General features: G+C 44.5%; 1 protein-coding gene and 2 pseudogenes across 1 annotated transcript; 1 reads left to right on the top strand and 2 right to left on the bottom strand.

The window, feature by feature from the left end:
- Positions 1–2,446: 2,446 nt before the first annotated feature.
- LOC127591912 (uncharacterized) lies at positions 2,447–10,821 on the top strand. The gene is made up of 2 exons (XM_052052212.1): positions 2,447–3,922; positions 10,757–10,821. The coding sequence occupies exon 1, from the start codon at positions 2,864–2,866 to the stop codon at positions 3,764–3,766; it is 903 nt and encodes a 300-aa protein (XP_051908172.1). The 5' UTR covers positions 2,447–2,863; the 3' UTR covers positions 3,767–3,922; positions 10,757–10,821.
- Positions 10,822–12,598: 1,777 nt separating this feature from the next.
- On the bottom strand, positions 12,599–12,717 carry LOC127592727 (uncharacterized; annotated as a pseudogene).
- Positions 12,718–13,197: 480 nt separating this feature from the next.
- Positions 13,198–13,306, bottom strand: LOC127592731 (uncharacterized; annotated as a pseudogene).
- Positions 13,307–22,444: the final 9,138 nt, after the last annotated feature.

The raw sequence follows: 22,444 nt of genomic DNA, 5'->3' as shown, positions 1-22,444 counted from the left end.
CGTTTTCAACAGTCAGTTCTTCTCGAAAACTAAAGAATGGTTTGATCGCTTCAGGCACACAGCTTACCCGTGTGGGCCAACCTTGTAGGATGTAGCGCGTCAGTGTCTGAAGAACTGGGTCTGTCTTTGTGTGTCCTGCCAGCTCTTGTCGACGTTTAGGTGAAATAAGTTGGAGCGTCATGACTTCAAAATCGCGCTGCTCCTCTTTTGATGGGGGTGTGTTCAGCCTTGGCGTGCGAGAAAGTGCGTCCGCAATGTAGAGATGTTTACCCTTCTTGTAAACGAGTGTTAGGTTGAACTTCTGTAGTCTGAGCATCATTCTCTGCAATCGCGCTGGGATCGTGTGAAAAGGCCTGTTGTGGATGGTGACCAATGGTTGGTGGTCGGTTTCAATCAACACTGGTTTTCCGTAGATGTAATCATAGAACTTGTAACACGCAAACACAACAGCGAGAAGCTCTTTCTCGATCTGCGCATACTTCTTCTCCGTCTCCGTCAAAGTTCCTGATGCAAAGGCAACTGGTTTGTCATCTTGTAGGCATGCAGCTCCCAGGCCGTACTGAGATGCATCGCAGGTGAGGGTCACTGCCTTCTTTATGTCGTAGTACTGAAGCACTGGTGGGCTTGTGATGCACGCTTTGATTCTGATGAACGCCTCTTGTTGATGATGCGTCCAGCGCCATACAATGTCTTTGTGAAGCAGCTGGCGCAGTGGCGCTGACAGTTCACTCAAGTTTGGAATGAACTTCCCTAGATAGTTAATCATTCCTAGGAACCGCTGAAGAGAAACCTTGTCTTCAGGTGGGGGCATGTCTTTAATCGCCGCAATTTTCGATGGGTCAGCTTTCAGTCCTTTGTCTGTGAAAACATGTCCAACATAACCCACCTCTTTCAATCTGAATTTGCATTTCTTGTGATTTAGCCTGAGTTTGACTTGTCTTGCACGATCTAGGACTTTCCTGAGGTTGCGGTCATGCTCTTCAATCCCTTTTCCTCCGACAAGGATATCATCGACAATCACTGCACATGGATAACCTGTAAAGATTTGTTCCATGGCCTTTTGAAAAACTTCGGAAGCTGTGTTAATCCCAAATGGCATTCTCAGAAATTTGAATCTACCAAAAGGTGTGGCAAATGTTGTGAGCAGGGACGAGGCATGATCTAGCTTTATTTGCCAAAATGAACTCTTCGTGTCCAAGACAGAAAATACGGTTGCCTCGGGCATTTGTGCTGCAACCTCTTCAACTGTACGCATGGGATGGTGTGGTCTCATTAACGACTTGTTTAACTCCCTCGGATCGATGCATAGACGCACATCGTCACCCTCTTTCTTATGAGTGGCTACCATGTTCGACACCCATTCAGTAGGTACGTCAACTGGTTCGATCACACCAAGTTTTTGCATTCTTCTGAGTTCACTTTTCACCTTTTGTTGCATTGGCACTGGAACGCGTCGTGGGGAGTTGATGACTGGGACTGCATCAGATGCGAGCTTCATCGAGTAGGTCACTGGTAATTCCCCAAGCTCATCTTTGAATAGATCTTTGTACTTTTTAAATACTTTCTCCTCAAAGCTTTCATTTGGAATTGCATCAATGTGAAAAACTTCTTTGCTGAAACTAACTAGTTTCATATTCACGCTGTCCTTGAGTCCCACGATAGACTGCACATTTCGTTTCACAACGTGGAAAATTAGGTCATAGCTCTTTTCTCCTAATTTGCATTTGAGAGGAATCGTGCCTGCAGACTTGATCTTTGTTCCTCCAAAAGCGATTAGATTGATCTGCTTGTCTTGTGGCTGTATTTTCTCATGCTGAAACATGTCCTTGCAGGTGTTCAGAGAAATCACGTTACACTTCTCACCCGTGTCCACTTTGAGCTTTAGCATCTTCTCTCCGACTGCAACAGAACAATAGCCTTCTTTCTTGTGACTATTCTCGCCCTCCAGTGTTAGGTGCTCGATAGTGAATGTTTCATCACTGTCTGAATCATCAGTTGATATTTGATTTACTTGTCTGCCTCTTGCGTGTGCTTTCGCGAACCTGCACTGGCTCTTGAAGTGATTTGGCTTCTTACATGTGTGACATTGTTGTCCAAAAGCTGGGCACTGGTCACATTTGGCTGCGTGTGAACCACCGCAATTTCTGCAATTTGAGATTTCAGTCGCCATTTTCTCTTGTTTCTTTTTGAAGTTGTGAGTCTTTTTAAATGTGTGGCTGCGCTTTATTTGTACAGCGTCCACACTTGTTGATGCCACGTGTTTTGGAGCAGCTTGCATTTTGCTATGTTGGTCAGTGAGCTGTTTTTTTTTTTTTTTTTTTTTTTTTAAATGATGGCGCCCCCTGAGTGGCTGCCTCTCCAGCAGCTCATATCCCTGTTTGAGTTTCTTTTCGTCCTTTTACTTTATTTATTACTTCTTCCCATTTTGTTTTGCGTGGTTTTGTACCCCAAACCCATGGGGGGGGAGAGGGGCAGCTTCATTTATGCTCATCTCCTTTATTTGCTTTAATCTTTTTACGTATCCTGTGAACGGAGATCCAGATAGCACACGCAACTCCATTGTTTACAGTAAGGACCAGCTGTTAGCATGGCGGGCTAACAGCAGGCTACTGGCCGGTGACAAACCGGATATCCCACGAGAGTTGAAGAGGAGGACACGAGGGTGTCGAGCCGGGATAGGACCGCCGCACAAGGCGGAGAAAGTACAGACATGTCCTCCCGTCCGTCATCATTGGGAATGTAAGATCGCTCCCTAACAAGATGGATGAGCTGGCGGCGCTAACGCGACATCAAAGGGAGTACCGCGAGGTTAGCCTAATGCTACTCACAGAGTCGTGGCTAACAGCGATCACTCCGGACACACATGTCGAGTTGGAAGGCTTCCAACTCATACGTGCGGACAGGAATGAAGGGAGTGGAAAGAGAAAAGGTGGGGGACAAATGGTGCAATCCGGGGCATATCACGATCAAAGACAAACTCTGCAACCGGGACATTGAGCTGCTAGCCATTAGCCTCAGGCCCCATTATCTCCCGAGGGAATTCTCACACGTCATAGCCGTGACAGTGTACATCCCCCCGTCGGCTAATAGTGATGCAGCGTGTGATGCCCTGATGACTGTCGTGAGCAGGCTGCAAACACAGTCCCCCAACGCCCTGCTGATCATCTCTGGGGACTTCAACCATGTCTCTCTGTCGTCCTCCCTTTCAACCTTCAAGCAGTATGTAACCTGTGCCACTAGAGACAATAATATTTTGGACTTGTTTTATGCCAATACCAGGGAGGCATATAAACCCCTCTCCCTCCCCCCTCTTGGAAGAGCAGACCACAACTTGGTATTTCTCGAGCCTGTGTACAAACCCCTGGTACACAGGCAGCCAACTGTGACCAGAATGGTCAAGAAATGGTCATCGGAAGCTGAAGATGCTCTGCGAGACTGCTTCGCGACAACCAGGTGGGAACTCTTCAGCGAGGTTCATGGGGAGGACATTGATGCACTCACTGACACCATCACGGATTATATAAACTTCTGTGAGGAGAACACCATACCCACCAGAACTCTGCGGTGTTTTTCCAACAACAAACCATGGATTAATCCTGACATAAAGACCCTGCTGAAGGAGAAGAAGAGAGCTTTTCGGTCGAGAAACAGAGAGGAGACATCAACACCAGCTGCAACGGGATGTTTATGTGACATTTGCATTCATTCATTCATTCATTCATTCATTCATTCATTCATTCATTCATTCATCTTGCGAACCGCTTGATCCTCACGAGGGTCGCGGGGGGGGTGCTGGAGCCTATCCCAGCTGTCTCCGGGCAGTAGGCGGGGGACACCCTGAATCGGTTGCCAGCCAATCGCAGGGCACACAGAGACGAACAACCATCCACGCTCACACTCACACCTAGGGACAATTTAGAGTGTTCAATCAGCCTGCCATGCATGTTTTTGGAATGTGGGAGGAAACCGGAGAACCCGGAGAAAACCCACGCAGGGGAGAACATGCAAACTCGACACAGGGAGGCCGGAGCTGGAATCGAACCCGGTACCTCTGCACTGTGAAGCCGACGTGCTAAGCACTGGACTGCCGACATTTGCACACATGTACGTAAATTGCACTCACATACACACACATAGTCAAACAAGTTCAGTGTGTGTTCAACAGCCCCCACCCTTTAGGTTGGACACACCTATGTAGTAGCTTTCCCAATAAATGAGGAGGTGAAGGGGGAGATCGTTAGGGTTACGTGTGGAGAACTGAAACCGAACGCTTCTCCTCGTTCCCTCCTGGTACCAGAATCGAGTCTCCTGTCTCCTCCTTTTGGTTATTCCTGAGTGTCAATTTGGACCGACCTGACATTTTTGGGGGCTCGTCCGGGATCGCAACATACCTGACGCCTCCAGACGCTGAGTCGACGGCCAGGAAGACCGTGGCCACGGCAAAGACACCCTTTCTGGGACTGGGTTTCGGCTCCTCGTCTGGGGGCTGAGGGTTGAAGCGAATCCCAGAGGAGAGAGGACTACTCTTGGTGGTAAGTAGGGCGGCTGTGTCCTGTACGTACTTAAACTCCGCATCGACACTCTAGGTGAGTGTTTGCGCGCCGGGTTTGTAAAGACGGAGGTCGGGGTGGTCTTTAAACCTGTTTTTAATTGAAACACTCTCAGGACAGGTGTTGTAGTTTGGTTCGAACGCCTGGTTCGAGACCCTATGTGAGCCTGAGCGGGGTTTGTTGAGAAGGAACTCTTTCAACGGTGATTGAGTGTTTGCGCGCCGGCAAAAAGACGAGGTCTTTTTAAGCCGCAAAGCCCTGAGCCATACTAGTCCCTATCAGGCATACAGACCGGCAAGTCTCAGAAACTGGTGAGGGCGACGGTGTCCTGCACGTGCTTAAACTCCGTGTGTAAATAATGTGTATTAAACCCCGGGTATAAATAATGTCTATATAGCGCGTTACCTCTGGTCAAGGTAATCGGATAAAAGCAAATTAAATGCACATAAATGAATGACTGTGTAACTGTGTGAGTGGAGGTTCGCTACCTCATCTGAACATGACATTTGTTGTGGCAACTGTCTGAGGAAGCAGATGCAAGAATTTCCCGCCACCTTGGTGGTAGAAGGTTGGAAATTACCTCAGTCGGAGAAATTGCCACCCTGTTCAAGGGAATAGTCAGCCTAGTTACCCTAGGTAAATCGCTGACTCTAAACAAAAAATTCTCAAATTCTCTAAGTTCCACCCCCTAATTCGCAAATGGGGGTTCATAATAGTAAGACCGTGGAGAGAGGTGATCCCAAAAAGAAGTTAACATGTAAGGACTGGAGATTCGTAGAGAGCCAATGTCCTTCGAAGATGGAACATTTAGATACGCGGATAGAAAAATACAAATTCGCTGGACAGCTGAATATACAAACGTTGATGCGCATGCAGGATAATATTAGATCAATGTGCAAGAATGACAAAACGAAAATGGATAAGAATGGGTTTGGAGACATTGATTTCTGGGTGTCCTTGGCTGAAAAGAGGCGGAAAGTGAAAGTAAAGAGGGGTTTAGAGAAAGTGGAAAGAGGGGATTGTGTAAGTGAAAAGATTGGGGGAGACGTTATGTTTCACAGGAAAGAAGATGATGAATCGGGTCCGGTAGGTATACTGACAGGGGGAAAACGGAAAGTAGAAAGAGAGAATGCATTGGAGCAGAAAGAAGAAAGAGAAAATGCGTTGGAAATGGCATCCACAAATACTGTTGTTACACCACCGTTATATCCGACTCTTCCGACATCTCCTTTTCCACCATCTCCTCCACCCTCTTACAGAGGGGGCCATCCGATGGCCACCAGGGGAAAAGGAGATTTGGGAGTGGAATTTTCAAAAAATTGGAGTAGTGTTTTTTCCCCTGCTGCGACGAAGGTTGACTCATCCGGGAGTGAGGTACGAGACGCTTTTCCTATGATTGAAGTTGCAAATCCAGACATAAAAGATGAGTCGCCTGTCATTCTTGTTTATAGAACATGGACACAAGAAGATGTAAAAAAAGCAGTAGACGGCATTACATCACATAAAATTGACGTGGTACAATTTGTCCAGGAAATGGAGGATCTGCGAAAATCATATCATCTAAATGGAGCTGAGGAGCAACAAGTTTGGATGGCGGCTTGTTTGACAGTAAATTGATGGTGTATATTGTATCGATATTTGGATGGAGTGAAGTCTTCTCGCGGATGACAAAATTAAAAGTATGGATGTGCTTAACTTGATTGTGAGCGGTAGCAAGGTGAATATTTTGGTTTGTCTGTAGGGTTGTGTCTGCGAATATGTGTTCGATTAGTCTTTGCGTGTGGGTGTGTAGATAAGCGTGACTCTTGGCGCGACTCATGGAGTCTTGTTTGTTTTGTTTTCTGGCTTTTGCAGTGTAGAAGGTTTGTATGGCATCTATTATAATTACCGGTACTTGTAATTGTAACTGTTTTTATTATAATTCCTAACACCACTTCAGCTTCATTATTTCAACCGGCGCTACATGAAGTATGTGTAAATCAGGTAAAGAAGTAAAATGGTTGAGTATGGGTGTGGTGACACAGAGAGTTTTGGATACTTATAGTGGGTGAAAGGCAAGTGAAAATATTGATGGTGAGACGTAAGGTGATGATGGAAGTTGGGTATGTTGAGAATAAAGAAAGGCCCAGGCAGGTGAGGTTTGACACAGTGATGCTACGAATGAGGAGGTCACCGTGTGTTTAGGTTGAAAAGGGCCGGAAGGTCACGAGATGCTTAGATGGTTGTTTGTAAGTCGTAAACAGTGGACGTGTGTGGGACGTTGTTAACTTTCTGGGAGGAGTTAGAATGTGTAAGTATACAGTGAAGGCCTTGATCTGGATGATTTGTGAATGTTAATGTCTGTGGGTTTCAATTATCTTATTTGTTTTATAAATGCTTCTGTTTTGCTGCTAATTGCCAGAATGTTCTGATTATGTTCCAATGTTTTTTTAGATTACGTTCATAAGATTTACATTTCTCTTGAAACATGAGAAGAGCCATCACGGCTCCTGATGTGGGAGGAATGATGGTCTTGTCTCATGAATTTGGAAAATTCAGTTACAACTTTGCTATCCGTGGATTGTGTTGTGCCTTCCGTCATTATGAAATTTAATGACTAGAGTTGAAGCTATCGTCGAACATACAAATTCTTGTTGGTTTGAGTCATAACAAAACCCGTCAGATTTTAAGACACATCTCATTTGTGCATACACAGGCTGGATTTCTAATTTCGTTTGTCACAAGAGCAAAATCTTCCAGCTTTAATCAGCACGTTTCAGGGTCACGTGTGAATAATTTACAATTGGCTTCATTAACTTAGTATGACTGCGTTTTAAGGTCAACAGTGGCATTTTTGAGAATCACGCACCCTAGGTGGTGTTTACCAAAGACAGTTGTGGCATAGATAAGCCTTTTGGCAGCCTTGAGCAGTGTATGGTGTGAACTTTGCATGCTGGAAGAGTGCTAGGAAAAAAAAAAAAGAAAAGGGGATGAGCTGTTGCACACTAGCATGACGTTTTTTTGTCGCCTGGTTGGCATTTATTTTGTGTGTCGATGTTGTTATGTCGATCCCCTTTAACGCTGGAAAAATGCACAGTGCTTAACCGTGCTACTTTGTTATTGCTTCCTGATGGGTGTTTGTTTGTTTGTTTGTTTGTTTGTTTGTTTGTTGGAATGTGAACAGGTAATAGTGATTTGAGAGGTTGTAGGAGGAAGTACAACAAACTCATCTCATCTTATCTCCCGTTTTGTGTGTGTGTTGATTTGTTTCATATTAATATTGCGATAACATGCATGACTGCCTGATTGGAAACTCTAAATTGTCCCTCGGTGTGAGCATGGGCTTGGGTGGTTGTGCTTGTGTCTGTGTGCCCTGTAATTGGTTGGCGACCGGTTCGGGTTGTCCCCCTCCTACTGCCCGGGGATGGCTGGAATAAGCTCCACTCACCCCCGTGAACCTCCTGAGGATAAAAGCGGATCGGACATTGAATGACTGAATGTATTGCTTCATATAGTGATGGGTCGTTTTTTTGGGTACATCTCGGTTTAACGGGCGAAGGGAGGAATCTTGATATAAAAAAGCGCGTTTTGCGGGCTTATTTAGGTAGGTTTGTGCGACTTTCGGTTTGTGCACGAACTGTTTGAGCATATACGGGAGCATATTTATGCGTCGCTTTTCAAAATTGGTGCCCCGTTACATTACGGCATCTCATCAGTTTATTGGCTTAAAACTGATTTGTATAATTATTTTGCGGTTTGCTTTTGAACCTCTTTTTGGACACAGCGGGTGGGTCGCACATTTGGTGGGTCAGCATGGTGGCCAACGGCCATCTTGATGTCCAAGTCGTCAGGGTCCATACTGTCGAGCGACTCGAGATTTGACGTGCGATGCCTGCAGCAGGAGCTCATTTGGCTTTTCTTTCTAATGCTTGAAGGTCTTTTTGACGAGGACATGGAAAATTTATTTTTACTTTCTTTGTTAAGGTCGCGGTTGTTGTGAATGTGCCTTGTGAAGTGGAGTATGTTGTATCACACGTGAAGTGTTGTTAATTCAGTGTGACGAATGTTGTTCGTTTTTGTATCAAGTTGTGATATTTTCGTGGCTCACACGGCAGCGATTTATTTTTTTTTAGGGGGGACTTGCTGACTAACAGCAACATGATAACGTTTTGGGTTCAGTTCACTTCTGTTTTATATGCGGCAACAAATTGGGCAGTGAACCCAAACTTCTTTTTTGTGTCATGGATTATCTCACGCATTGGCAGGGGGAATGGTGTCTTTGATTCGGAAACATGATACAACCTATGGTCACTACATCTCCATTTCAGATAATGTAGATGGTTTTCGTTGAATTAATGAGGGGATGCCATATTGCCGGGGTTTGGTTGAGGCTTTTCCAAAATGGGTCGAAAATTGATAAAATGGAATGCATGTTTCACATTTTATTTGAGACACTATTGCTCCTGCCATCCACAATCTGCAGGATTGGTAGCAAGTCTGAAAGTATATGGTTAAAATTCAATTAAAGATATTGAATTGAAATTGAATTGACTTATATGTTAATATTACGAGAATGGTGTTTTCTTCTTTGTTCGAAATATTGTTTGGGAGACTATATATATTATTGATAATTTCTACAAAATTGTGAACTAGGAAATGAAGCTGATTCGGTTGACAATATGTGAGAACGTTTAGAAAAAAATGAATTGAGATTGCCGTAGGACGATTGTGCTTTTTCACAGCAGGTTCCAGCAGACATGGCTCTGATTCGAAACATGAAAAACAAACATTGTGTTTCTTTGAAGTGTTGATGACCACACCGTTTGATGGACATTGTAAAAAGGTCATCTCGACAGAAACATCCACTGAGGAAGGTGAGCGAAGTCCGGTGACACGATGGGCACAGTATTTTAGTTACTGGGAACATCAAACGACCGGCGGAAGAAGTTTCAAGACACCTTTGCACTCATTTAGGGTGTGTTTCTGTCGACATGCTAGAATATCAGTGGTGGCATGTCATTTCCTGTTATATGATCACACTAACACATGGTCGACTGTTCTCCTTTTTTATATGGTATTTGTGCTCTCCTTTAGCACATGTGAATGGGGGTGTATTTTTTTAATAATAACCTACATTTTGCGAATAGATCTAGACCAGGGGTGTCAAACTCATCTTTGAGGCCGCTTTGGGGTTACACCTTCCTTATGTGGGCCGGTACGACGGTGAAATTTGATTAAGTGGTTATATTTTATTAATTGTACAACTCAACTCAACTGTGTTTGTAGAGCAACTTGAATCAACCATCGCTGTATACAAAGATATGTACATGGAGTGGATATATCAGAAATACAATGATGAAATTATTTGCTAACAACTACATATGGATGAATTGTGCCAATTCTGAAGCCAGTCATATTTTGTTCGATTATTGTTTGGTTGAGTGTTTTAACAGGTAACAAAATTATCACAAAATCTCGACATTATTCATATAGAATTTGGGCATTTCGGTACATATTTTAGCAGGGTTTATGGCAGTTGATGCGCGTCAATTGCTTTCACGGGCCACATAAGTACATGGGGTTTCGACTTTGACACCTGTGATCTAGATGATCTAGGGAAGGGAAATGAAGAAACACATTGCAGCACAAATTGTTGTATTCTTTTTTGTTTTGGCGGCAAAAGTATTTTATTTATAATCGATCTAGTCGATCTCATTATGAAAATGAAAAATAAAAATTGAGGAGTGAACACACCATGAGTGGTTGAAAAGAGCAGAACTTGTTTTATTTGGGTTTGTTTTGGAGGTCGAAGTGATTTGTGTACTGTGCTCCTCTGGTGATGTTGCTCGGCTGTTTATTTCTAGTTCAAATGGTGCATTAATTTGGTCGTAATGGTTACGATATGGATTGTAAATACATTTCTTAGGTGATTTTATGCTTTTAGGATCTTTTCTTTGTTGGTAAAAGGAAAAAGGAAGACAACCCGACAGTAATATAGTTATTCTCTGCTGAAAGTTGAGCTATATTTCATTCATTCATTCATTCATCTTCCGTACCGCTTGATCCTCACTAGGGTCGCGGGGGGTGCTGGAGCCCATCCCAGCCGTCTCCGGGCAGTAGGCGGGGGACACCCTGAATCGGTTGCCAGCCAATCGCAGGGCACACAGAAACAAACAACCATTCGCACTCACACTCACACCTAGGGACAATTTAGAGTGTTCAATCAGCCTGCCACGCATGTTTTTGGAATGTGGGAGGAAACCGGAGCACCCGGAGAAAACCCACGCAGGCCCATTCTTTTGTTATTTTATTTTTTGTTACTGCGGATACGGTGTGATGAAGTAGTGTACTTCTACTGATTTTGAAGGCAAATTATGGTTATCGCGGGCGAGAGTTTTTCATTTTCTGGTGTCTGCGCATTGGTATCACTGCTTTTGCCAGTAACTGTGTTTCCATCAACAGCGGAGGATATACAGGGGGCTGCGTTATCGTCGATGACGGGGAATAGCCTTCTCCGGTTCCGGCGTGACGCATCCTGGAGGTATGGCGATCCCACCTACAATAGACGCATTTGGGGTTCCTCGTGGCGTGCCAGATGAGTATAAGTTGGTTAACCAGACTGCTGCCGGATGGGAATCCATTTTCATTTGGGTTACCCCTAATAAGAATGTTGACAGGATCAACTACCTCCACTACAATGTCCAGAAGCTCGGAAATTTTACTGAGGAAGCCGTTTTGGCTATAAAAGAGCAATTGGCGGCCACCTCCCTGATGGCGTTTCTGAACCGCATCGCGGTTGATATACTCTTGGCAGAGACCAATGGAGTATGTGCGATGTTTGGTGACCAGTGTTGTACGATCATACCTAACAGCACCGCGCCTGATGGCGCCCTCGCCGAGGCCATTGGAGGCCTCCGCACCCTGACTCGCCAAATAAGGGCCCATTCCGGCGTGAATACGTCCTTCTGGGCGGAGTGGTGGCATAAGGCCTTCGGAGAGTACAAGGATTTGGTGTTTTGTGTACTAATCTCTTTTGCTCTTTTTGCAGCTGTCTTGACGTTGTGTGGATGCTGTTGCATTCCCTGTATCAGAGTGCTGCTTATCCGGCTTATTACTACAGCTGTGGCGCCCACGACGTCTAAAGTGAATGAGATGTATCCTCTGTTGTTGTTTGATGGCAGTGATTCTGGGGTTGATTATGCCTCTTCGGGTGATGACGTGGTTTCGCTTCGGCATCAGGGGGTCATGGATGGTTTTTAGTCGTTTTGCTCCCTGCCCCTAGGTGTAACTATGTTTCCGTGTGCGGCATGGCTCCACTGAATAAAGGCCGTCGGGAAGGTTCTGTGTGATGATACGAGCAAATGTAGGATGAACAGGGGGGAATGTTGGATTTATTATTTTTTAGTAATCATACATTCACGTATTATTCGGTTGATTCTCGTGTCGTCATTTTATGCTCGCAATGAAGAATGCTTCTGCCTGTCAGTATAGTTTGATTTTGCTTGCAAAGAAGAACGCTGATGCTTGCAATCATTAGTTGGCTTTGCCTGCAATGAAGAACGCTTATGCTTTCAATAAAGATTTATCCTTTATTATTTACTCACATCTATAATCATTATATGTTCTTCATTATGTGCTCACTTTTGCTTGGTGTACTGTGTGAAAGGATTAGGGTCGCAACCACCTTTCCGAGGACGTGGTTGGGAAGAGATAACTGTTAAGACTAAACAGCGAGCAAGGCTGAACCGGGAATGGAGACATCAACACCAGCTGCAACGGGATGTTTATGTGACATTTGCACACATGTACGTAAATTGCACTCACATACACACACATAGTCAAACAAGTTCAGTGTGTGTTCAACAGCCCCCACCCTTTAGGTTGGGCACACCTATGTAGTAGCTTTCCCAATAAATGAGGAGGTGAAGGGTGAGATCGTTAGGGTTACGTGTGGAGAACTGAAACCGAACGCTTCTCCTCGTTCCCTCCTGGTACCAGAATCGAGTCTCCTGTCTCCTCCTTTTGGTTATTCCTGCGTGTCAATTTGGACCGACCTGACAGGGTGCAAAAGCTTACAGCACCTGGTATTCCCAGGCAGTCTCCCATCCAAGAACTAAGCAGGCCCGACCCTGCTTAGCTTCCAAGATCAGACGAGATCGGGCGTTCTCAGGGTAGTGTGGCCGTAAGCGAGGGAAAACATGAAAATTGTCCCTTTTATAGCAGACAGGGCACTTCCGGTTCGGGGGTGGAGTAGTGGGGTGATTTTTTTTTCATTTAATAGACCGACTCCCGAGAGCACAAAGGAGGGGCCCGCTCCCGTGGTGGTTTGAGCGCGCAGCCTGTCAGGCTCGCATACGGTCCTCTACGAGCACGCAGATGCGGTACTTGATGTCTGTTGCAAAAGTTGGCTTTTCCAGTGGAGCTGCAAAAGCATCCAGCAGGCGGAAATCCCAAGCTGCTTCATGTCCAAGTGCTATCATGACCGATCCCCGTGCAGACGGCTCCTTCTGTTGGACATTAATTTTATTCCAAAGAGAAGTTGATCTGTCAAATCAACGTGAAGGAAACTATTTCAAACCACAGGATAAGTGAAAGTTGAATGACGAATGAAAGCCAAAATTTTTGGAAAGAGCAGTGAATCGTGTTGTGAATTGGAGGTGGGTGCAAAAGCTTACAGCTCCTGGTATTCCCAGGCGGTCTCCCATCCAAGTACTAACCAGGCCCGACCCTGCTTAGCTTCCGAGAGCGGGCGTTCTCAGGGTAGTATGGCCGTAAGCGAGGGAAAACGTGAAAATTGTCCCCTTTATAGCAGACAGGGCACTTCTGGGTCGGGGGCGGAGTAGTGGGGTGAATACCAGGTGGCTGGCATAGTCTACCGAAACATCTGTGCGGAGTATGGACTGGAAACCCCAAGGTCAAAATGGGAAACGCCTCCAAAGGTGGTGGAGAATGACAGAGGGAAGATCCTCTGGGACTTCCAGATCCAGACTGACAAGATGGTAATGGCGAACCAACCAGATATCGTGATCATAGATAAATGGCAGAGGCAAGCCGTTGTTGTGGATGTAGCGGTCCCAAATGATGGAAACATCAGAAAGAAGGAACACGAGAAACTCGAGAAATACCAGGGGCTCAGAGAGGAGCTGGAGAGAGCCTGAAAGATAGAGGTGACAGTCATGCCTGTGGTGGTCGGAGCACTCGGGGCAGTGACCCCCAAACTAGATGAGTGGTTGCAACAGATCCCGGGAACAACATCGGAAATCTCAGTCCAGAAATGTGCAGTGCTGGGAACAGCAAGGATACTGCGCAGAACCCTCAAGCTTCCTGGCCTCTGGTAGAGGACCCGAGCTGAATGAGGGATGGACACCACCTGAGGGGTGAGACGAGAATTTTTTTTATAGATATACAGCAGATATATAGATATATATTTTTCCCTGCAAGAAAAATTGAAAAGCCATTTAAAAAGTCCTTATTGTATTTCGGAGACAGACACAGCACTCCATTAACTTCTATACATCATGCCACTTCCTTTACACAACGTCATCTTACTCTGAGTATTGCACGGAGGCATCTCTTCATTTAGTTTAACAAAGTTAAGCAGCACTTGTGATCGGCCCAAGTTACACCTGCGCGATGTGAAAGCAATTTCTGCTTCCTGTGGACTGACAGAACCAGAAATTTTGTCCTCACAGAAACTGTGATGTACTGTTCGGTCAATAGCAAGTACAAAATGTTAGCCCCCTGATTTGGATAAAAACAAGTGAGATTTTCTGCATAATTCATATTCCACAAAGGTAAAATTAATCTGAATACCATGTTTAGACCAGTGTATGTGCATAGAACGTATGATTGTAAAGGCATTAAAAATAAAAAAAGACTTCCGCTTTAAATATTCGTGCCGCATAATATATCTCCTTTCCTTTCGTAAAGGATGGTCAGAACCTTTCCTAAGCATTATTAAAATTTAGACGATCTTTGTTCCAGGTGCTACCGGCTCATCTCACTCAGTTAGGATAGGAAAGGAAAGTTCCTATGCCAAAATGATAATCCAAAAAGGGCCCCTGTCAGTAGATAATCAGGCCGTGGGAGGTGTGAGTAAATTGTGAGGGGGTGTTGGCTGGAGCTGGAAATAATTTTGGTGTCTTGTCCCTGCAGTAGGTTCATTAAAAGAGCAACCAGTGTTTTCACCACCATGGTCGGATCTTACTCTGGAGGGAACCCATACAGGCAGGTGGGCTTGGACAAAATATTTCAACACTGTCAAAGCTCTGTTGTCTGTGCTGCAGTTCAGCTACGTTATTAGCCTGGAATTCCATTCAATAGTAAGATAATTACCTAATAAGTAATAGTAAGATCATTTTGACGCTTACCAGTGAACATGTAAGGCCATAAATGTGCCCACTTGTAGTACTAGTGACATTACACTGTACTTGCATTACATGCAAATAAGGATGATTACGAAAACATGTAACGGTATCCTATTGGCTGTACGTTTCAAAATAGTATCATCCCACCAGTCAGGGCTCATGATTTTGGAAATTCTGTGCCCACTTAGTTTTTTAGAACAACAATGGCGGACAGCGTCCTGAGACGTATTCGGCGAAGGTGCAGGGCAATAGAAAGTGCCTGTCATCAAGGGTCTGCCGGTGAAAGTGAAGCACGTGCGATAAACATTTCAATTGCTAATTTAAGAAGAGTTAGTGACCAGTTTAGCGCTAATACTATTCAAAATTTGATTCAAAGTCTAATAGATCTCCGATCTGTCATCATTGCGGGACCCGCTCCTAATGGTGGACGTGTTTGTTCCCATGTGGCACATCGTTTGCACACAGGTGAAATGGCTACCATTTTTTGTCATTGCTTTTTTGTATGTATTTTTATTCGAACTACACACGGGTTTTACTGACGATTTGCTGTGACTTACCTTCTATCACCCTGTCAAACGTCGTTTTATACCAGTGGTTTTCCTGCAAGTCAGTAGACTATTAAGTAACGCGATGGCTATACACTTTTAAGCAATAACTAGTGATCTTTTAGTTATTCAATTATAAGTTTGAATTATTTTTTTCTTGAGTAAAATGGTTAGAGAAAATAGCTGCTCGTGGTTTTGAAGCTGCATATACTTTTATGTACATCCGTGTCGAAATGCCTGCACTGTATACAGTATATAAAAACGTAGTGATTCATTTGCTTGAATTCCTTCATCCTTTTATTTCCATACTTTAGGTAGACGAGGAAGACCAGCACTTGACATTACAAGGGATCAAATTGAACTGCTCCTCACTCAGGGCTTTACAGTGAGAGCCATCACGGGGATGTTGGGTTGTTCCTCTTCATACCTGCATACAAAAAATGAAGTTATTTTCAGATTTCAGCCAGAAATAGATTTACTCCCATTCATGATGTTGACCTGGAGGAGCATATCAGAAGATTGCACAGCCAATTTCCCAGATCAGGCTCGGAAGCAAGTGTTCTGCTACATACTCTTGTCCCTTCATGTATATATCATTATATTTATTGTGAAAGTGTACTTTTTTTATTGTGTTGTTTTATGAATCTGTTGCAGATGATGAGGGCATACCTGCGTGCTGATGGTATTGTAGTACAAAGAAAAAGAGTTCGAAAAATCCTCAACCGTATTGACCCAGCTGCTGCAGCCCAGAGATGGAGCCAGACTGTGGCTAGAAGAACATACTATGTGCCATTCCCCAATAGTTTATGGCACATAGATGGGCATATGTGTCTCATTCGGTAATAAGGGATCATCCTATATTTGTACTCGTGGGAGCATTAGAAAGCCATATTGTATGGACAGCACAGATTAAATTGAAATTAAAGATTGTTTTCTTGTATTTAATCAATATTCTTTTCATGTTTGTTTTACAGGTGGGGGTTTGTGACACATGCTGGCATTGATGGGAATTCAACTTCGCTGCGTATGAGACGTCTACTTTCAGCCGATTTGGGTGCCTGACTAATCCGGAATAGGAGCGGATCCCTCATACGTATACCAAAAGAAATTGTAATATAAAAATGCTTTAGTTACAAAATAAGGTCACACGACCAATAAAGTACAACATAAAACGCTGGTAACAAAATTACCAGGAAAAGAATGAGGGTAACAAAAAGTTCTAGCAAACAGCAAGGGAAATTGCAATTGAAAAATCACAACAAAATGGTAACAGTGTCTCTTTTATTTATTACATATGAGAATTTTAAATGTTTGTATATATTTTAGCAATCATCATGGATGTTGCCATGTTTGTTTTGCTTTCACGGGCCACATAAAATAATGTGGCAGGTCAGATCTGGGCCCTTGACTTTGCCACCTATGCTGTATAGTATCCACACAGTGTTAATCGATCCAATTTTACAAGTGCAAAATCTCCAGGTACTCCGGTTTCCTCCCACATTCCAAAAACATGAATGGCAGATTGATTAAACACTCTAAATTATCCCTGGGTGTGAGTGCGGATGGTTGTTCGTCCCTCTGTGCCTTGAAATTGGCTTGCAACCGGTTCAGGGTGTCCCCCGCCAACTGCCCGAAGACTGCTGGGATAGACTCCAGCACCCCCCAACTGGCGACCGTTGTGAGGTTAAAGCGGATCACAAAATGGATGGATAATTAATACACAATTAGTATTGTGTGTGTTTTCTATTTTACTTTTGCCCTCCACTGTGTATATATATAAAATTTAAAAAAATCCCCATCTCACCCCTCGGGTGGTGTCCGTCCCTCATTCAGCTCGGGTCCTCTACCAGAGGCCAGGAAGCTTGAGGGTTCTGCGCAGTATCCTTGCTGTTCCCAGCACTGCACATTTCTGGACTGAGATGTCTGATGTTGTTCCCGGGATCTGTTGCAACCACTCATCTAGTTTGGGGGTCACTGCCCTGAGTGCTCTGAACACCACAGGCACGACTGTCACCTTTACCTTCCAGGCTCTCTCCAGCTCCTCTCTGAGCCCTTGGTATTTCTCGAGTTTCTCATGTTCCTTCTTCCTGATGTTTCCATCACTTGGGACCGCTACATCCACTACAACGGCTTTCCTCTGCCCTTTATCGATGATCACAATATCTGGTTGGTTCGCCATTACCATCTTGTCAGTCTGGATCTGGAAGTCCCACAGGATCTTCGCTCTGTCATTCTCCACCACCTTTGGAGGTGTTTCCCATTTTGACCTTGGGGTTTCCAGTCCATACTCCGCACAGATGTTTTGGTAGACTATGCCAGCCACCTGGTTATGGTGTTCCATGTAGGCTTTCCCTGCCAGCATCTTACACCCTGCAGTTATGTGTTGGATCGTCTCAGGTGCCTCTTTGCACAACCTACACCTTGGGTCTTGGCTGGTGTGGTATATCTAGGCCTCAATGGCTCTGGTGCTCATGGCCTGCTCCTGAGCAGCCAGGATGCGTGCCTCTGTGCTGTCCTTCAGGCCAGCCCTCTCTAGAACTCTGATAGGACTTCTTGAGATTGGCCACTTCTTGAGATTGGCCACTTCAGTTATTGTCCGGTGGTACATCCCGTGTAGGGGCTTGTCCTCCCATGATGGTCCCTCTTCCAGCACCTCATTTTCTGTTCCCCATTGTCTGAGACATTCTCTGAGTACATCATCCGTTGGTGCCTTCTCCTTGATGTATTCATGGAGCTTGGATGTTTCATCCTGGACAGTGGCTCTCACACTCACTAGTCCCCGGCCTCCTTCCTTTCGGCTTGCGTACAGTCTCAGGGTGCTGGATTTGGGATGGAACCCTCCATGCATGGTGAGGAGCTTTCGGGTCTTAACGTCCGTGGTCTGAATCTCTTCCTTTGGCCACCTTATTATTCCTGCAGGGTATCTGATCACTGGCAGGGTATAGCTGTTTATTGCCCGGATCTTATTCTTGCCAATGAGCTGGCTTCTTAGGACTTGCCTCACTCGCTGGAGGTATTTGGCCGTTGGCGCTTTCCTTGTTGCCAGTTCAAGGTTGCCATTGGCTTGTGGTATACCGAGGTACTTGTAGCTGTCCTCAATGTCTGCTATTGTTCCTTCAGGGAGTGAGACCCCTTCAGTGTGGACTACCTTTCCTCTCTTAGTCACCATCCGACTACATTTCTCAAGCCCGAATGACATCCCGATGTCGCTGCTGTAGATCCTGGTTGTGTGGATCAGTGAATCTATGTCCCTTTCGCTCTTAGCATACAGCTTTATGTCATCCATGTAGAGGAGGTGACTGATTGTAGCTCCATTTCTGAGGCGGTATCCATGGCCTGTCTTGGTGATTATCTGGCTTAGGGGGTTCAGTCCTATGCAGAACAGCAGTGGGGAGAGTGCATCACCTTGGTATATGCCACATTTGATGGACACTTGGGTAAGTGGCTTGCCAGTGGCTTCAAGTGTGGTTTTCCACATCCTCATCGAGTTCGCAACGAAGGCTCTTCGGGTCCTGTTCACCTTATACAACTCCAAGCATTCAGTGATCCATGTATGTGGCATCGAGTCATAGGCTTTCTTGTAATCAATGCCTGCCTGATGCCTGACATGAGCTTCCATGTTGTGGAGAGACAGGTTATTGGCCGATAGTTGGATGGGGCTGCACCCTTCGAGGGATCCTTCATGATCAGGATCGTTCGCCCTTCGGTTAGCCATTCTGGGTGAGTCCCATCCCTCAGCAGCTGGTTCATTTGTACTGCTAGGCGCTCATGGAGTGCTGTGAGTTTCTTTAGCCAGTAGGTGTGGACCATGTCCGGGCCTTGTGCTGTCCAGTTCTTCATATCTGAGACTCTTTCCTGTATGTCTGCCACTGTTATGGTAACTGTTCTGGGAGGTTGCTGTGCTCCTCTCTCAGGGTCACCAGCCATTGTGCACTGCTGTTATGTGCAACCTCCTTCTCCCATATGCCTTTCCAGTACCTTTCAGTTTCCAGTCTTGGTGGGTCAGCTCTGTTGTTGGGACCCTGCCACTGAGCGTACACTTTCGCAGGTTGTGTTGCGATATACATATATATATTGAGAGAGAGGTAGAGAGACAAAGATTAATCAAAAGTATGAATTGTTTTTACAAAATCACTTCTGTACTTTCTTCTTCAGGTATTATGAGCCGGGCGCGTAAGGGTAAAAGCTTTAAGACTGAATATTCATTCTCTGAATAATGACCAATCAAAATTCTTGTCCCGCCTGCTTCATTTGCATGTAGCCCACTTGTGAACATGTCGGTGTTCGAGTCGCAACTGAGACATGAATGATCGCATGTTACAGTTGACATGCTCACTTGTAAGGGCCAAATGTCCACTGGGTACACTAGTTAAGGTGTTCTGGCCTTAGCAGTGAACTTGTCAGTTTAAAAATTGATCACTAGCTCACTAGTAAGGCATATTATGTCCACTAGTTACACTAGTTGGATCTTTTAAACCTTACTAGCTGACTAGTGAGGTTCAAAATGTTCACTAGTAAACTTGTAAATGCGACAAGTTCCACTTGTTGCACTAGTTGGTCTCTTTTCGAACTCACTTGTCAACTAGTGAAACACATTTTCTTTCTAGTAAACTAGTTGAGTCCAGAGCGAGCCACTAGTTCACTAGAGACGCTCGTGTTTATTCAACTAGTTAACTAGTGGGAGGCATTTTGTCTCACTAGTCAGACCAAGAAATGAACTTGTGCAAGGTTTGACTGAGCATGTTTGACATTTTTCCTACATGTTGGGCTTTTCTTTTCACTTGTTGGTGTTAATCAGCACTTGTGAGCGACTGTGCACAACGAGTGCAACAAATATCAAACATGTAGGGATTTTTGTTGCACTAGCTCATGTTTTTGGCATACTAGCTGGCATGTACATCCTACTAGCTAAATAAAATTGCTTACTAGTTCACATGTGTGCACAACTAGTGAACTTGTGAAGTTTTGTAACTGCCAAACATGTAAACTAGCCAAATGTGATTATTTCACTAGTAAACTTGATGTGTGCACATGTCACCTAGTGCCCCATTTTGTCAAACATGTTCAGTCAAAGTCTATACATGTTCAGCATTGAGCCTGACAAGTGAGACAAAATACGTTCCACTAGTTAACTAGTGATACGAAAATCTGTGTCACGAGCTCACTAGTGTGTCACACTGGACCCAACTTGTTTACTAGTGAGGAAACATGTGTATCACTAGTTAACAAGTACAGTGAAAATGAGCCCAACTAGTGTAACTAGTGGATATCTCTACATTGACTTGTGAACATGTTCACATTTTGAAACCGTCTAGTTAACGTGTAAGGTCAAATTGATTGCACCTAGTTTACTAGTTTGGATTCCTGGATTCACTCGTCGACATGTAACCAATAATGGGCACCTTCTAGTGAACTAGCTGCACATCCTCAGGACAACTTGTAAACTACATGCAAATGAAGTGGGTGTGATTATGACAAAATCTGAATCCCGATTGGTGTATTTTAGCTGCAGATCCAATAGGAATCCTGCAGCCACATTTCTGCCCCACCTCCTCATTATATTTTGTGCAACTAGATTACTAGTGAGCAGGTTGGCATCCACGAGTTCTACTCGTGAACATTTTAGACCTCACTAGTTGAACTAGTGAGACATTAAATGTCACACTAGTGCAACTAGTAAATATTTGGGGCATCGCCAGTGAACAAGTAACATTTATGACATTCATTAGTTAGATATCAAGGCGTCAAGGGGCTTTAACTAGTGAACTAGCTACTGTTGTATCCACAACCAGTAAACTAGTGAGTATTTTAGCTCTCACTTGTTTACTAGTGCAGGAAATCACGTGTCACAAGTTCACATGTTAGAGTAATCCATGATTGACAAGTTGACATGTTGCTGAAAATGAATGACTAGTTGGAGTTTGTATGCAACTAGTTCGTCAAAGTGTGTCACTAGTGTGGTAGTGTGGTAGTGTGTAGTGTGTGTGTGTCGAACTAGTGCTGAAAGATATCGAACTAGTGACACAAACTTATGTTTGATATCAGGGATTTGGAATAAATGCTCAAATGGCTTGACATAAGAATCAAACACTGCACCTCTGCACAGTCAGGCAGACACTCTCACCAGTCAACCACCAGGCTGCTCATTTGCAAATGATGTTCTACCTATATTTAGTTGATTACACTTCAAATATATTTATATATTTAATATTCAGACGAATAAACTTTAATATAGCAAATAATCATTAACTTTGAATTTCATGACTGCAAGACATTCCAGAAAAGATAGGACATTACACCGCCGTCTGGCGGACACAAGCGGTATTGCAGAGAATGAATGGCGGGGATTTTCTAATTTTATAATTGGGACCAAGACGCCTCTCCGCCGGCCACGCTTGGCCACGTCACAGGGCCTCTCCTCCGGTGCTCAAAATAACTTCCGCGGGCCGCGTTCCAACACTATTCATCCGACCAAGACGCCTCCCCGCCGGCCACGTCGCCGGGGGCTCTCCTCCGGTGCTCAAGATGACTTCCGCGGGCCGCGTTACAACACCATTCATCCGACCAAGACGCCTCTCCGCCGCCGAGCCGGCCTGCTCTCGGCCATTGAGACTGAACGGGGGCTTTTTTTTTTATCTCTCAATCTGCCCAAGAGATTAATGGTCATTTAGGCTTCAGGGGGTCATCCTGAAAAAAATACTTGTTGAATTATGTGCATAAGTCCTTTGGTTTAGGCGTGACACTCAATTTGAGTTTTTATTGCTTTAAATGCATTTTCAGGCCGAGTTGAGCACGTTTTTTGACTGAATGTATCTTCATAGGAATGAGTTGTGTAGTCAAATTAATGGTCATTTAGGCCTCAGGAGGTCAATCTGAACAAAATACATATTGAAATGTGTGCATAAATCCTTTGGTTTAGGCGTGACACTCAACTTGAGTTTTTATTGCTTTAAATGCATTTTCAGGCCGAGCTGAGCACGTTTTCTGAGTTTGAATGTATCGT

This window comes from Hippocampus zosterae, chromosome 19 (genome assembly GCF_025434085.1).
Source record: "Hippocampus zosterae strain Florida chromosome 19, ASM2543408v3, whole genome shotgun sequence".
NCBI lineage: Eukaryota > Metazoa > Chordata > Actinopteri > Syngnathiformes > Syngnathidae > Hippocampus > Hippocampus zosterae.
Note: the sequence above shows the minus strand (reverse complement) of the source record. Positions and strands in the feature narration are given on the sequence as shown.

Coding starts and splice junctions, on each gene's coding strand:
- LOC127591912 (XM_052052212.1), top strand. CDS start 2,864: ATGTCGAGTTGGAAGGCTTCCAACTCATACGTGCGGACAGGAATGAAG.